The 15675-nt window shown below is 53.5% G+C and overlaps 2 protein-coding genes and 2 non-coding genes across 4 annotated transcripts; 1 reads left to right on the forward strand and 3 right to left on the reverse strand.

The window, feature by feature from the left end:
• Positions 1-1363: 1363 nt before the first annotated feature.
• On the forward strand, positions 1364-6627 carry EIF3G (eukaryotic translation initiation factor 3 subunit G). The gene is made up of 11 exons (XM_036240621.1): positions 1364-1430; positions 1571-1617; positions 2124-2207; positions 2317-2405; positions 2532-2591; positions 4375-4479; positions 4575-4764; positions 5641-5748; positions 5875-6011; positions 6089-6195; positions 6486-6627. Exons 1-11 carry the CDS (start codon positions 1411-1413, stop codon positions 6499-6501), a joined length of 963 nt encoding a protein of 320 aa, XP_036096514.1. The 5' UTR covers positions 1364-1410; the 3' UTR covers positions 6502-6627.
• LOC118615566 (suppressor of SWI4 1 homolog) lies at positions 6621-13940 on the reverse strand. The gene is made up of 13 exons (XM_036240623.1): positions 13901-13940; positions 13641-13811; positions 13012-13113; positions 12772-12822; positions 12495-12665; positions 11856-11932; positions 11550-11657; positions 11338-11461; positions 11178-11256; positions 10942-11071; positions 10708-10871; positions 10544-10627; positions 6621-7933 (listed from the first exon to the last, which is right to left on the reverse strand). Exons 1-13 carry the CDS (start codon positions 13916-13918, stop codon positions 6831-6833), a joined length of 2382 nt encoding a protein of 793 aa, XP_036096516.1. The 5' UTR covers positions 13919-13940; the 3' UTR covers positions 6621-6830.
• Positions 11732-11811, reverse strand: LOC118616711. Its single transcript, XR_004956685.1, has one exon. It is a non-coding gene; the product is annotated as a small nucleolar RNA U105B (small nucleolar RNA).
• On the reverse strand, positions 12884-12970 carry LOC118616702. The gene has a single exon (XR_004956677.1). It is a non-coding gene; the product is annotated as a small nucleolar RNA SNORD105 (small nucleolar RNA).
• Positions 13941-15675: the final 1735 nt, after the last annotated feature.

Genomic DNA, 15675 nt, shown 5'->3' on the forward strand with positions numbered 1-15675 from the left:
TGATTAGACATTTATATAACTCACAAAGTGATCCCCCCGATAAATCTAGTACCTATGATACCATACGTAGTTATTACAATATAATTGACTATATTCCCTATGCTGTACTTTACACCTCTGTGACTGTTTTTATAACTAGTAATTTGCACATCTTAATCTCTTGCCCCTTTTCACACATCTCCACAACCCCCTTTCATCTGGTAACCATCGGTCTGTTCTTTGTATCTATGAATTTGTTTCTGTTTTGTTTGTTTTATTTTTCAGGTTCCACACATAAGTGAAATCTTATGGTATTTGTCTTTCTCTGCCTGACTTATTTCACTTAGCATAATACCCTCTAGGTTCATTCATGGTGTTGCAAATGGCAAGATTTCACTCTTTTTTTATGGCTGAGTAATATTCCATTGTGTATATGTACCACCTCTTCTCTATCCATTTGTCTATTGATGGACATTTAGGTTGCTTCCATATCTGTCTATTGTAAATAATGCTGCAGTGAACTTGGTGGTGCATGTCTTTTTGAATTAGTGCTTTGGGTTTCTTCAGGTAAATATCCAGAAGTGGACTTGCTGGGTCCCTCTTTATCTCTTGTTTAACCTTTGTTTTAAAGTCTACTTTGTATAGTATAAGTACTGCTACCACAGCTTTTTTGTTTTATTTCCATTTGCATGAAATATCTTTTTTCCATTCTTTTACTTTCATTCTGTATGTGTCTTGCAATCTAAGTATGTCTCTTGTAGTCAGCATATAAATGGGTCTTGTTTTCTTATCCACTCATCTACCCTATGTCTTTAAAAAAATTTTTTTCTTTATTGATTTTAAAGAGAGGAAGGGAGAGAGAGAGAGACAGAAACATCTGAGAGAGAATGTGGATTGACCACCTCCTGCATGCCCCCAGCTGGGGATCGGGCCCATAACCTGGGCATGTGCTTTGACCAGGAATCCAACTGGTGACCTCTTGGTGCATAGGTCAAGGCTCAACCACTGAGCGACACAGGCCCCGCCTATGTCTTTTGATTGGATCATTTAATTCATTTACATTTAAAGTAGTTATCGATAGGTATGTTACTGCCATTTTGTTATTCATACTTTTTAATCTTTTCTTTTTTTTTCTTAAAGAAGTTCCTTTAACATTTCTTGTAATACTGGTTTGGTGGTGATAAAGTTCTTTAGTTTTTCCTTGTCTGGGATTTTAAAAATAATAATAAAGGTAATGGGATAAAGGCTTGAAGTGCGCCTCTGCTTCTACTAGGGTACCAGCGCCCAGCCGCTCACACAGCGGGCATCTCTGACTACAGGGGGCGCTGTGGGCGCTGGGCGGGCTGGTGTAGGCCACCAACCGGAAGTCTCGTTTTCCCTTTACTTCCGGTCTCTGGCCCAGGCTCGGGTTGCGTGGAGGAGGTTTTTGCAATGCCCACTGGAGACTTTGAGTGAGTGGAGGGTCGGGGAGAGGGGCCCGGGAAGCGATTTGTGGGAGCCTATGGGGTATTGTGGGGCCTGGGTGCGCCGAGGCTGCGGGAGCTGGGCCTTGCTGACCCAGCCCTTTTCCTTCACAAACTTGTTCCCGCAGTTCGAAGCCCAGCTGGGCCGACCAGGTGGAGGAGGAGGTAGAGGACGGTGAGTACTCCTGGTCGCCCAGGGTCACTGCCGCCAGCCCCCAGCCCGGTCACTGACGCCTGCACCAGCTCCCACCTTGGCACCGCAGTCCGAGCCTGCATTTCCCTTCACGGCCAGCCTTCGTCCCGCGCCATCCTTTTATGGGCCAGGCTGTCGCCAATTCCAGATGTTCACTGGCCAGCCCCTCTTTCTCCCATGTCACTGCTCAAGTCCTCTCAGCCGCTCCTCTACTCCGGGGAGGAAGTTGTAACAGTTTGCCTCCTGCCTTTGTGCCAGCGCCCGGATGCCTTGGTGGCCTATCCCACTTTCATGCCAGTGCTGAGGTTTTTACAGCCAGCTTGGGTGTGCCCGCATGGTTGTCCCAGGGCACTTCCTGGCCAGTCCTCTGGCCTTGGCCCTGCCTTTCTCAGCTCCTGGTTTGGGCATCATCCCCAAAGTCCCTTCTTTTTAGCTTGGGAATTCCTGCTCCACCACCTCATCCCTCTCCCCACACTCCCTTCTCACAGACAAATGTGTCACCAGCGAGCTCCTCAAGGGAATCCCTCTGTCCACTGGCGACACGAGCCCAGAGCCTGAATTGCTGCCAGGAGGTGAGTGACAACCTCCACTCCATCCCTGGGCCACCTCTCTCTCTAGCCACATTCCCCCTAGTCCCCATTACACATGGCTCAGTTCCTCTCGCCTCTTCCCCTGTCACAGCTCCACTTCCGTCTCCCAAGGAGGTCATCAATGGAAACATCAAGACAGTGACTGAATATAAGATAGATGAGGATGGCAAGAAGTTCAAGGTAAGGCTGGTTGAGGAGATGGAGCACTTGGACCAGGAGAGGTGGTGGGTGGGTTGGTGAGGAAATTCCCTTGGGCCCAGGAGCCTTAGGCACAGGAAGCCCAAACCTCTCCTTTCCTATCCACAGATTGTCCGCACCTTCAGAATTGAGACTCGGAAGGCCTCAAAGGCTGTTGCAAGGAGGAAGGTGAGACTCTGCTCCCCTTGTCATGGGGGTCCCTGAGGACTGACTCAGAAGAATTAAGAATTTTTTCCTCTAGTGCCTTTACTTATTATTTATTTATTTAAAAAAATTGTTTTTCTTTATTGATTTTAGAGAGAGAGGAAGTGAGAGGGAGAGAGACAGAAAAATCATTGAGAGAGAACATCGACCGGCTGCCTCCTGTATGCCCCCCACTGGGGATCCCCCTACTGCAATTGGGCCCACAACCTGGGCATGTGCCCTGACTGGGAATTGAATTGGCGACCTCTTGGTGCATGGGTCAATGCTCAACCACTGAGCCACACCGGCTGGACTTTTTTTTTTTAATCCTCACCTGAGGACATTTTTGCATTTATCTTCAGATAGCGGGAGGGAGAGGGGGCGGGAAGAGAGAGAAACATCGATGTGAGAGAGACACATCGACTGGTTGTCACCCATATGACCCTAACCGGGGTGGGGACAAACTGCAACTGTGATACGTGCCCTCAGCGGGAACCAAACCCGGGACTCTGGTTTGCAGGCCCACACTCTAACCACTGAACCAAACCGTCCAGGGCCAGACTATTTATGTTTATTTTTTAAAATATGTTTTCATTGACTTTTATATAGAGAGAGAAACATCGATTGCTGCCTCTTGCATGCCCCACACTGGGGTTCGAGCCTGCAACCCGGACATGTTCCCTGACCGGGAATCAGACCGGGACCTCTCAGTCCATGGAATGACACATGGTCCACTGAGCCATACCAGCTGGGCCCCAGTGCCTTTATTTGTAGAAGTGAGGTGTAGCTGGTTTATCTATTTTGTTGGAGGGGAATTGAGGCCAAGGGTGTTTGCACTCTGTTGGAGTCTCAAAAAGTCCAGGGTTCAGGAGTGGGTGAGCTTGTTTCTTACCCTTGGCTTCTCTACCAGGAGGAACAGAGCCAAGTACTTCCTAGAGGTGGTCATAGCAGAAGAAGTGATAGCAATAAATAGATTTGGCATGGTTATCTGCACACTTTGTACCTGACTCCAGGTCATATGCTTTGTAGGAGGAGTTTTTTATTTTATTTTTTAAAGGTATGTCTAAGAAGGACTGTTTTATTTTATTTTTTTATCCTCACTCGACATTTTTTTGTTCAGATAGAGTGGGAGAGAGAGAGAGAGGGAAACATCGACGTGAAAGGGACACATTGAGTGGTTGCCACCCACACAACCCAACCAGGGCTCGTGACAAACTACAACTGAGGTACATGCCCTTAGCGGGAACTGAACCTGGGTCTCTCTGGACTGCAAGCTGACGCTCTAACTGCTGAGCCAAACCGGCCAGGGCTGTAGGAGTTTTCTCATTTGATCCCCATAACAACGCAGGGAGGTGGGAGCATTTGTGATCCCCACTTTACAGGGGAGGAAGCTGAGGCTCAGGTTGTTTAGCTAGCCCCAAGGCCTCTTGAGGTCTGGGTGACCTCTGCACACCTGAGCATTGTTCCCTGGTGGGAGCTGGTCTACCACCCAGGAATTGTTGACTGTGCAGCCGTTTCCCGCTGGGCTTCTGTTCTTTCATTTAGAACATAGGGCTGAGAGGTGTCCCAGTCTCCTGAAGCTGGCATGAAACTAGGGCCTGGCATGCACTCAGTAAACAGGAACTGTCATTGTCACTACTGTCGGGGGCATTTGGAGAGGGTGGAGAATGGGATTTAAGGCCAAGACACCCTGAAAGGGGTGCAGTGGGGAGGGCCTACCTGCTTCTGCCTTTACCCTGACCTTTCCTTCACCCTGCGCTGATCCCAGAACTGGAAGAAGTTTGGGAACTCAGAGTTTGACCCACCAGGGCCCAATGTGGCCACCACCACAGTCAGTGATGATGTGTCTATGACTTTTATCACCAGTAAGGAGGTAAGTGGGACAATAGGGCGGGATGGTGGTGGTCAGGGTGGTGATGGTGGTGGTGTGGTTGCCCCCTTCTGAGCTGCCTCCGTTTGTCCTGCCAGGATCTGAACTGCCAGGAGGAGGAGGACCCAATGAACAAGCTCAAGGGCCAGAAGATTGTGTCCTGCCGCATCTGCAAGGGCGACCACTGGACCACCCGTTGCCCCTACAAGGACACACTGGGACCCATGCAGAAGGAGCTGGCTGAGCAACTGGGCCTGTCCACTGGCGAGAAGGAGAAACTTCCTGGAGGTGACGGGGTCTGGGAATATGGCTGGCAGGTCTTGGAGGAGGTGGGGAGGACTATGTGTGCCTTGAGAGTCCTTGGCTGTCACCGGCTTTGTGTGAGCGGGCTGTCCCATCAAAGTTATCTTCCACACTACAGTGTCAGCACTTCAAAGGCTGTAGTGCCTTGTTTGTGTGTGTGAGAGAGAGACTGGCCAGGTGGGTGCCGTGACTGCTGGTGATGTCACCTGTCTCCTTGTTGGGGGCTGTGAGAACTGCCCGTGTGCATGCCTGTTTGACTACACCATGCACGGTTGGGAGATGGTGGACCCTTGTGTGTGACTTGCCTGCTGTGATTCTGCTGCTGATTTTGTGACGGTCTTGACTTGAGTGTGCTGTGTCTGTCTGCCATGGACATGGCTGCTGCCTGTGAGTTTCTGTGTGTGCACATGCACGCCTATAAGTAGACACACATGACTGCCCACAGTCCACGTCCTTCAGCGTGATTTGCTGGTGGTGAGTTTAAGTTCACACAACTCTACATCTGACTTTTATGTGTGGCATACTTGTTAACTTCCATGTGTAGAACCTTGGGACTTCCCTGCCTCGTGTGCTTGTGTTCCTCCTTGTTGGCTAGGGAGGGCATTCCTCTAGCTCAGCCCTATGGGCACATCAGATCGTATCAATGCCTATGGCTTCTTGCTCTGTGTGCTGCTGGTTTCCTGCATGTAACCTTTGTGTCATCCTGGCCACCAGGTCTTTGAGGGACCAACTGGATACCTGTGGTTTTGACAGACAGTGCCTGGGCCGGGTCAGGGCTGGAACCACTAGCATCCTGGGTGGGTCTCTCTCTCTGCTGTGCTAGGGTGAGAGGCCTGGCCCAACTGTCGTTTTCATTTCCAGAGCTGGAACCTGTGCAGGCGGCCCAGAACAAGACGGGGAAATATGTGCCCCCAAGCTTGCGGGACGGGGCCAGCCGCCGTGGGGAGTCCATGCAGCCCAACCGTAGAGGTGAGGCAGTGAGAGCACCCTGATGCTGGCTCATGAGCAAGCACTTCCCAGCACCAGTGATGATCTTTTGGGTGGGGCCCAAGCGTCCCGGCCCCTCACAGCTGCTTCTCCTTGTCCGATGCCCAGCTGATGACAATGCCACCATCCGTGTCACCAACCTGTCAGAGGACACCCGTGAGACAGACCTGCAAGAGCTCTTCAGGCCCTTTGGCTCCATTTCCCGCATCTACTTGGCGAAGGACAAGACCACTGGCCAGTCCAAGGTGGGCTGGCGGCCGTGGTAGGAAGGGGTCATCTGTCTGGCTGTGCCCTGAATGCTCTTCTTCCTCTCCTTCCCCAGGGATTTGCCTTCATCAGCTTCCACCGTCGAGAGGATGCTGCCCGCGCCATTGCCGGAGTGTCTGGCTTCGGCTATGACCACCTCATTCTCAACGTTGAGTGGGCTAAGTAAGACCCCTCCCCTGCCCCATCACCATGTCACAGCTGACTGCGGCCCCACACCAGTTGAATAATCACCAAGCCTGTTTTGAAGTGCAAGTCATTTATTGTCCTTTTCATCTCGAGGAGGGGCCACTGCTGTCCAGGGCCAGGCTGTTCATCATTGGTCTAGCTCCATGTGTGGCACCCCCTATGAGGCCTCAGTTTTGTGTGTGTGTGTTGGGGGGTGTCTTGGGATTTCCTTTGGGGCCTGAAGCCCCCGCACTTGCCCTTCTCATCACTCCTGTCTTCCTCTCTAGGCCATCCACCAACTAAGCCAGTTGTCGCTGCTGCTGACGCTGCTGCTGCTGTTTGGCACCTGGCCCTAGGACCCCTGTGGAAATAGAAGGCAGCCTCGGAAAGCAGGAGTCTCCAAGGACAATAAAAAGACTTCAGATGCTCTATGTGTCCTATTTTTATATGACTAACACCCATCTTGTGGCAGTTGTGCTGTGGGTGGAAATTCTTGCTACTCTGGGTGCTTGCTGTTTTCGTGACAGGCCTTTTCTTTGGGGAAGTGGTTTGGGGCCTCCTGGGCTCTCACCTCTGTTGTGCTGCTGGGTCCTAGCGCCATGTGGTGGGAAAGAGACTCAAGGTAGGCCAGGTCATGGGCTCATCTCAGGGAACTGGGGCTCCGAGGTTTTGGTGGCTATGACATTGAGGGGCAGCGCTTGACTGGAGCTCTCAGCATTCTCTGGGGCCTGGCCCTCCCTGCAGCCAAGGCAGCATTGATGGCAGCAGCCTAGGCTGGGTGCCACAGCCATGTAGAGCAGTGGGTGGATGCAGATGGCCAGGGGCACAAGGCCCCGTGTCACCTGGTGGCCCACGTAGGCCCCAAGGTCCAATGCTTCCAAAGCCTGAGCCACGTCCACGAAGGTCGGGCAGCGGGCTAGCCAGTGCTTCCGGGCGGACATGTTGATTACCCATGTGACATAGTAGGGCACATAGGAGCTAGCATAGAGTGCCACACCACTGACCACCAGCACTGCCACGTGCATTTTCTTGGCTGCTGTCATGCCATGGCTACGTAGCATGGCCCGTCCAAGGGCACTGTAGGCTATCAGGGTGAGCAGCAGTGGCAGGGTGCAGCCCAGTGCCACCAGCACCAGGCTGTAGGCTTTGTAGGCCTTGAGCTGGTTGTCACTTGCAGTCCCCAGGCACTTAATGCAGGCCTCAGGTTTGTCCACGGTGCAGTTGCCCTCCTGATGTGGTGTAGTCAGGTGGGAGAAGCTGAGTGTGGGTGCAGCCAGCAGGGCTGCCAGCACCCAGCCTGCAGTACTAATGGCCCAGGCATGCTTGGGCCGCAGGTGACTGCGGGTAAAGAAGGGGTGGACAATACCCAGGTAACGGTTGAGGCTGATGCAGGTGACAAAGATGACGCTGCCCAGCATGTTGCAGATGAAGAGGAAACGCTCCAGGCGGCACATGGCCTCCCCATAGCGCCAGTGCTTGGGTGGGTAGAAGTAGGCAGCCAGTGGAGGCAGTGTCAGGGCATAGAGCAGGTCGCTGACAGCCAGCTGGGCTGAGAAGATCACAGCTGGGTGCCATGGGCGCTGCTCCCGTGTGCTGAAGCGGTAGAGGGCCAGGCTGTTACCGGCCACAGCCACCAGGAACTCGGCCACCAGCATGGGCCACAGGAAGTCTTCCTGGAATTTACTGAGGATTCGGTCAGCAGCCGCTGAGATGTTGGCGAGGCAGGGTGGGGCACCTGTGGACGAGGGGATTGCCGAGTGAACCTTGTCAATGTGGCTTGCACTTTCAGAGCTGCACTGTGCTGTGGCACCAGTCCTGAATACCTGCTGTGTGCCAGGCCTGCACGACCCCTTTGTATGCAGACCTTTGCTGAGTACTGTTCACTCCCAGGCGGGGCACTGGTCTCAGCTCCTTTTTACAGAGAATCAGGACTAGAAAGGTCAGAAGTCCAGAGTTCAACTGGCTCTCTTGGGGTCCTGTACCCTCAAGAACCAGCTGGGGGAAGAACCAGGGGGGAATTGTTGCCCTTGCAGGACCCATGTAACCTGGCTGTGATGACCGGAAGTCATCAGGCCTGGGTGGAGGAATAGGAGCCCAGGAGTCTCAGACCCCACTGAAATCCTCCAATCCATTAGCAAGTCCCCACCCTCAAAATGTCACCCCCTTAGTGCCACAGGTTTTCAGCCCACATCATCTCCCACCTGGACCAGCAGTTGCTTAGGCCCTGGTCTCCCAGCTCCCTCCCTCACCCAGCCTGTTCTTACCAAAGCCTCTAAAATGTGCCTGTGAGCACTTGTCAGGTTGCAACCCTCTGCTCACAGCCTACTCTAGGGCTCCCTTCTTACTGGGAGAAAAAGCCAGTGCTTGCTTCATCCCACAAGGCCCCTAGGGAGCTCTCACTCCCATTCACTTGCTTTCATTTTCTGCTCCCCATGACTCTGGCTGTTCCTTAGGGAGATCCTGCACTGGACCTTCTTTATTTTTTGGTTAATCCTCACCCGAGGACATTTTTCCATTGATTTTTACAGACTGGAAGGAAGGGAGGGAGAAAGACATTGATGTGTGAGACACATCAATTGGTTGCCTCCTGCGTGACCCTGACCAGGGCCAGGGATTGAACCTGCAACCCATGTATGAGTCCTTGATGGGGAACTGAACCTGAGACCCTTCAGTCCCCGGGCCTCCGCTCTAACTGCTCAGCCAAACTGGCCAGGGATGGCTTTTTTTTTAATTTTATTTTATCCTCACCTGAGGACGTTTTTTCACTTTTTGTTCAGATAGAGCGGGAGGGAAAGAAGAAAGAAACATTGACGTGAAAGGTACACATGGAGTAGCTGCCACCGGCACCACCCAACCAGGGCCGGGGACAAACTGCAACCGAGGTACATGCCCTTAGCGGGAACCAAACCCAGGTCTCTCTGGACCGCAGGCCGACGCTCTAACCACTGAGCAAAACTGGCCAGGGCAGAATGGCTATTCTTTTTGCATGAGTCAGACATCCTCAAAGTGAGACACCTCTGGTTCTCAACACCCTAATATTGCTACTGCACCCCTTAGCACCAGTCCCTGCTTTTTTTTTTCTTCCTCAAAACAGCCTGTATCTCCATCAGAACACTGTTTAAATAAAATCCCCAGCAAAGAATTTGTTCTGAAGGCAGGGAGTGCTGTCTTGGAGCTCCCCAGTGTCCAAAACAGCACCTGGGTAAACTACAGCCTAGGGGGAGGAAAGCCCTGCAGTTAATTCCCTCACCCCCCGACTCAACCTCAGCTTTCTGAGAAATGACTTGTCTGCTGGCTACTGTGCTGTGTATAGACCTCCCTCACCAGACTGTTACACGCTTTCACTTCTGTCTTCCTGTCCCAGCTCTCGGCCCCAGGGCCCTGGGAGGAAGCTTCCTTTCAGACATATCCCCCCCCCCCCCCCCCTTGATTTTAGAGCGAGAGGAAATTAGACAGAAACATCAGTAAGAGGGAGCACTGACTGGCAACCTTCTGTATGCCCCCCACTGGGGATCAGGCCCACAACCTGGGCTTGTGTCCTGACTGGAAATCAAACGCATGACCTCTTTGTGCATGGGTCGATGCTCAACCACTGAGCCACACTGGCCTGAGTCAGACATGACTCTCACACCATCTGCCCCTCCCCAACCTCCCCCACAATCCCAGGGGCCAGGGCCCTCCTCACCTGAGGTTGTGTCTGCCATGGCCCTCGCCCTGCCTTTAGGTCTGCTGCCCACAAAATGTTGTGGTCCCACCCCCAGGGAACAGCAACCCACTGGCCACTCCTTCCCCAGCAGCTCCGCCTACAGCCCACAGAATAAAATAGGTCAGGTCTAGTAAAGCGTCAGCCACCCTTCAGCCCATTTCCTTCCTCATGAAACTCCAGATCTGGCCTCTGCTGACAAGAAACCTCAGATTGAGGAGGGGCCCAGGACCAAGGCACCAAAGGACATGAGCAAATCTGAGCTCCACCTTACATTTTGCACTTCCAGGCCCAACTCCCAGGGGCTACTGGCCTCTCTGAGCCTTTGCTCCTGGTCCCCCCATTCCAAATACAGCCTGACTCATGAGAAATCAGTGTTTATTAGGAAGGAGATTGAGGAACCAGCTCCTTTATGAAAGGAAACCAAGGGCTGTACCTGGATGCTCAGGGAGGAGCCCAGGGCAGCATTCTCTAGGGCCCCAATCTGGGGCATTCCATTTGCAGCTCAGGTTCAGCCTCAGGCTACTCTCTTAGGTGGCCGTGCTCGGCCTCGGCCACAGTCCTGAGCAGCGCCTCGAGGCCCTGGCTTGGCCTGGGCGCCCCAGGGCCTGCCCTTGGCTTTTGGAGGCCTCCGGTCACTGCTGCGGTCTGGCCTCTGCTGCTTTACCCGCTGCTTCTTGCTTGGAGGCCCGTTGGGCCGTCTCCACTGGGCCTTCGGGAACATATCTGTGAGGAAAGACTGTGTCAGCATCACCAGGCACAGAGACAGGTTCCAGTGCCCAGTTGCACGGATTCCTGCCACATACCTTCATCAGGCTCTTTCCCCACTGCCTGGCGGAAATACTCAGCTTCATCCTCTTCCTCCTGCTGTCCAACTCTCTCTACCTCTGGGGTGACCCCAGGGTCCTCAGCATCACTATCCCCATCGGCTCCTGCCTTTGCCCGCTTCATACCCGCCAGGCTCTTCTTCCTGGAGAAAAGGAATGTTGATCAGTGTGGCAGCCTGTACCAGGAACCCACCTCACCCACTGACCACACACCTGTGGGCCTCTCGCTGTTCCTGCTTACGCTGGACATTCTGGGCCTGCTGGTCCTGCCTCTGGGCCTTGAGCCGCAGCTTCTCCTCCTTGGCTGCCAGTATGGCCTGCAGTTCCTCCTCTGTCTTGTGGACTTAGAAAGGATGGTTTACCAAGATTCAGGTGTGCTCAATGTATCTAACAACCCACCTTAGAGGGCCTCAGACCCCAGGCCCCGTGCCTGCCAGCCCTGTCCTCACCGAAACTATGGAAGAGCACGTTCCCCTCCCCGACGCCCTCCTGGACCTTGATAAGCTGCAGTGTCATCCGAGGTCCGATCTGGAGGAACATGGAGGAAGAGTCAGTCCTCCTTAGGGCTGGGGGCTGCCAGAGAAAGTCACCTCAGTCACTGAGCCTCACCTCAGTAAGCCTCACAGCACTCTGTTGGGCCCGCATGTTGCCACGCCCTGCGATGGCCTGGGGTAGCTCCGTAATGTTGTGCTCACCATCCGGCTCTGCCTCACTCTCTGACAGCCCTGCGCCCCTGTGCCAGGGACATCCAGCTCAGCAGGGGATCCCAGGCTCCTGGGGTCCCCTGGATTATGGTAGCCTCCCACTGTCCCCTTCCTCACGTGGCCAGCAGCTCACTGATGTCCTGCAGGCGGCTCATGTTGGGAAACTTTTCTTGAAGAAGCTTTTTCATCCCACGACTTGCGCCCACTGGAACGACTTTGATGCTACTGCAAAGGCCGTAGTGAGTGAGGAGGACGATTAGGGGTCACAGGGTTGGAGACCAGCCCTACTCTCTCACCTTTTCTAGTGTATCAGGGCATTTACTTTGAGATTGAGCAATCACCGAGTCTCGGCAAGAGCACTGTCATAAACTACACACACCGGGTAGTCTCCCTTGCCCACCCCCTTCTAGCCTCTCCACTCACTAGTGGCGGAAATCCAGATCCTGGGAGTCAGGGTTGTAGTTGATAAGAAGGCAGCGCTTGATGGTATTCAGGTTCACCTGGAAAGAAGAGGATGAGGGCATGGTACCATGTCAGTTGCCTTTAGGCCTCACTGCATACTGAAGCCCAAGCCAAGCCCTACAGGGACCGATGGGGCTGCAAGTAGTGTCCATGGACTGCTGGCTAGAAATCCTGGTTCAAGCACCCACCAAGGCTAACCACTCCAGACTCCCTAATGATCACATCTAACAAGCAGAATTTGAGACCTGCTGGTGCCAGGGATTAGGAGCTGCTGCCTTATATCTAATCTCAGAGTAGTATCTTCACTTGCCAGCCTCAGTTTCCCTCTCTAAGATGGGGCCAAGACAACACAAGCTACCACTGCTTATGCTAGCACTCAATAAAGCACCATCAGCATTTTCCACCTGCCAGGTGGGAGGGCAGCTCATAGGAGGCCTCTTGCCCTGTGGCACACAATACAAGTGAGACTTGACCTTAGGAGCCAGCACTCTCAGCCTCAGTACTGGGAGGTGAGGACTAAGCAGTCAACCCCAGGGCCTGTGTGATACCTGTTACCTGCCCCATCCATCCACAGCTGCCACCACAGCAGGCTCTGCCCACCTTGTGCACATTGATGGAGGGAAACAGATTCTGGAACATAGTGGCCATGAGCTTCACATGCATGCCTTGGGGGCCAAAGCTGTTGAGCACCAGGAGGGGAGGGTGTGTGAACTGCTGCTCGTGCATGCGGTGGCGGCGCAGTGAGGAGACGACGTCCCGCATCAATGTATACTGTAGGGCAGGGTGAGCAGTAGGTGACCACCAACCACACATGGCTGGCGTCATTCCCAAACCCATCTCCTACCCAACATGGTTCTCATACCACTCCAAGCCTTACCTTGTTGATCTGGAAGGTCAAAGTGGGGCCTCCTGGGAGGCGCATCAGCTTCTACAGAAGAAAGGACCAATGAGGATGAAGGCATCCAGATAGGGAGCAGGGGGAGTGGGAACCTTTGCTCCATCTCTTCAGAGCGTTTACTTTGAAGCCAGAATCATGGCAGCTCAGAGGCACATGGGCTCATCAAGAGAGTTGAGGGAAAAGAAAGATGAGGGGAAATGGGGGCAGGAATCCACTCACAAAGTAGATATTGGTCTCCGTTTTGCTCAATATTAGGAAATGTGTGACCCCAAGGGGCCCAGCCACTGCCACACAATCCTTCAGAGAATTTTTCTTTCGTATCTGGATATCAGGGGAAAAAAAGATAAAAAACATCCCTTTTGTGAGCAAAGATTATAAGCTTATACTGCTATGCTCTTTCCTGCATCTAATCCTTCCTTCCGAGAAGGAGGTGAGAGAGGAGTGGAATGCTGTTGGCCTCTAAAGCCAGTGAGACTTGAATTCGAGGACCGCCTCTGTCCCTTGCTTACTGTGCATCACCTCATTTTAAAGATGAGCTGACTGAAGCCCGGCGAGGTTACCTAAGTTGCTCCAGGCCTTTGAGAACAGTCAAGTTTCCCACGCAGCTTTGCTGATTCCAGAGTCCCCTCTTAATTACTAGCCTCAGGCACCCAGCCAAACCCTAAGTTGAGTGCTTGCATCCGCGCGCCCTTGCTGCTGCCCCGCAAAGCTCTGAGAGGCAAGGACGATGATCCCCATAAGGCTCCCTTTCTCCAGCCAAGGAAAATGAGGCCCCGCGCGGCTAAGCCATCCCCGCAGCCTCGAAGACGGGACCCAGGGCAGGTGGAGGCGGGCTGGAGGATGCACACCTGTAGACGGGTGGCGGTGAGCGGCTCCATGACCCGCCGGAGGTCCAGGCTGAGTTGACGGACGCCGCGACCTACGCGGCCCCGAGCGAACACGAACGAGTGCGGCTGCGCGGAGTAGGCCTCAAGGTTGCGTTGTTGGGCCTGGGCGCGCGCGCGCTTCTGGTGCCGGGACTACGGGGGCGAGAGGCGGGAGGTGAACCCTGCGGCTTTGGGGACCCCCCCCGCCCGCGCTGTCCGCCTCCCGGACCGCCGCACCTCACCCGCCCCGACTGCCCCATGCTGGCGTCTCCTCCACGAGGTTCTTCTGCCGGCCGCTTCCGGCGCCGTGTCACCTACTTCCGGCACCGGAGAGGCGATCACGTGAGGCGTCGCTGCGCGGTGACGTGACCAGATGGGCGTATGTACTAGATAGCGAGGATGGCGGGGAGCGGGCGGGGTATTATTGGATATATTGCTATGGAGACATCTGGTGCCTGTCTCTATGGAAACCGGGGCGGGGCCGAGAGGCTCTGGGAGCTTGCAAGAGCCCGGAGATATTAAGCGCGAGTTCGAATCCCGCCTCGGTCATTTCTGTAAGCGGTACGATTTTGAGAATCAATTTCTGCATTCCGAGGCTCCTAATGCATCCTAAGATAAGTATGATAATAATTAAATCCCTGACCCGTGAATTAAGAGAGTCGATGTACGCACAGTGCTTGGCATACTAGTGCCAGGTACTTGAGGAGCAACAAGAGAAGGGGGTAGTGCCTGGCGGATTACTCATTTGGGCCCCCAGCTCCTGAGCGCCAGCTGCCTTCCCAGAGGGCCCTGTCTGCGGACGGGCTGAGGATGGAAACTCCACATCACCTTCTGGAAACTCAGGGCAGTGCAGGCACTTGGTGAAAAATTCATCCCCTCCCAGTTTCCACTAAAAGCCCCAGTCTTGGCCTCAGGTCTCTGGCTTCTTCCCCAGAACTTTGGGGTAAGGGTAAGGGGCGCTCCCAACATCTCCCTCCCTGTCCCATTTCCTTCCTTTCCCCATCTGCCTCCTCTCTTGTCTCCCCCTTCCCAATTCTTCCCCTACTTTGTCTCCTCCTCCCCATCCCTGTCTTCTCTCTGTCTGTCTCCCTCTCCCGAAACTTTGTTTCTGCCATCAATTTGCTCTTTCATTACCTCTAAATTTCCATATTATTCTCTCTTTGTCCCTATCCCCATTTCTCTCATATCCTTTCTCTCTGGACTCCCCATGTCTCTCCCCTTCTCTGTCTTTCAGGCTCTCCCTTCTGTCAGCCTCTCTATGACTTAGGAGGTTTTTCCTCGCTCTGCTGCTAATGGAGGAAGCCGGAAGGGGCTGTGGGTGGTGGGCCAAGGGGCCCATTGTGGGGGGCCCCATCTAAGGCTGTAGCCCTGCCTGGCAGCTTCTCTTAGATCTGGGAGGACTATTTCCTCTTTCAGCCCAGGAGTTCACTTGGGTTACGAGTTCAGGACGGTAGGAACTGGAGAGCAAGGCTGCTGTTCGGTGAGGCCTTCACACAGGCTGGAGATCCCAGACTTGTGCTCTGGAGGCTCTGAGTGAGTCTCTGCACCCCTGAGAAATGGCTGTATGGTTATTTCCTTCTGTTTCTGTTCCTGTGAGGATGTGAAAGTGTGCGTGGGAGACAAATGGAAACATGTGCATGATGGAGATGGAGGGGGGGGGGCGACAGGTATCAGTTTCACTGTGTACCTGCTCTGCATCTCTGTGCTTGTCAGTGTGTGACCCCATGTACCTGGGCGTGTATGTGTCTGACAAACAGGTACAGACACGCTCAGCTCACAGGATATTTTCCTTTAAGTCGTGATATATATGTGTGTGTGAACATATTTTGAACATACAACTGCTGCCTGAATCTGTGTTGTGTTTCTAGTTGTGTCTTTGGCAAAAGGAATCTGTGTATGCACGTGCCAGGCAAATACCCAGATGCACAGGCATGCACATATTCCATCTGTCTATCTTTGCTGCTTTGTGCAGCGGTTTGCATGTCTCATTGGGTGTCTGTGTGTCTTTGTCCTGCAT

This window comes from Molossus molossus, unplaced genomic scaffold (assembly GCF_014108415.1).
Source record: "Molossus molossus isolate mMolMol1 unplaced genomic scaffold, mMolMol1.p scaffold_m16_p_4, whole genome shotgun sequence".
Classification (NCBI taxonomy): domain Eukaryota; kingdom Metazoa; phylum Chordata; class Mammalia; order Chiroptera; family Molossidae; genus Molossus; species Molossus molossus.

What these genes read in the sequence shown, in the direction of transcription:
- EIF3G (XM_036240621.1), top strand. Translation starts at nt 1,411, where the DNA reads ATGCCCACTGGAGACTTTGA. An exon ending in AGGCTGTTGCAAGGAGGAAG is followed by an intron (nt 2,592 to 4,374) that starts GTGAGACTCTGC and finishes CGCTGATCCCAG; the next exon opens with AACTGGAAGAAGTTTGGGAA. An exon ending in CATGCAGCCCAACCGTAGAG is followed by an intron (nt 5,749 to 5,874) that starts GTGAGGCAGTGA and finishes TCCGATGCCCAG; the next exon opens with CTGATGACAATGCCACCATC.
- LOC118615566 (XM_036240623.1), bottom strand. An exon ending in TCACCGCCACCCGTCTACAG is followed by an intron (nt 13,114 to 13,640) that starts GTGTGCATCCTC and finishes CCTGATATCCAG; the next exon opens with ATACGAAAGAAAAATTCTCT. An exon ending in GCAGCAGAGGCCAGACCGCA is followed by an intron (nt 7,934 to 10,543) that starts GCAGTGACCGGA and finishes CCTCGTCCACAG; the next exon opens with GTGCCCCACCCTGCCTCGCC.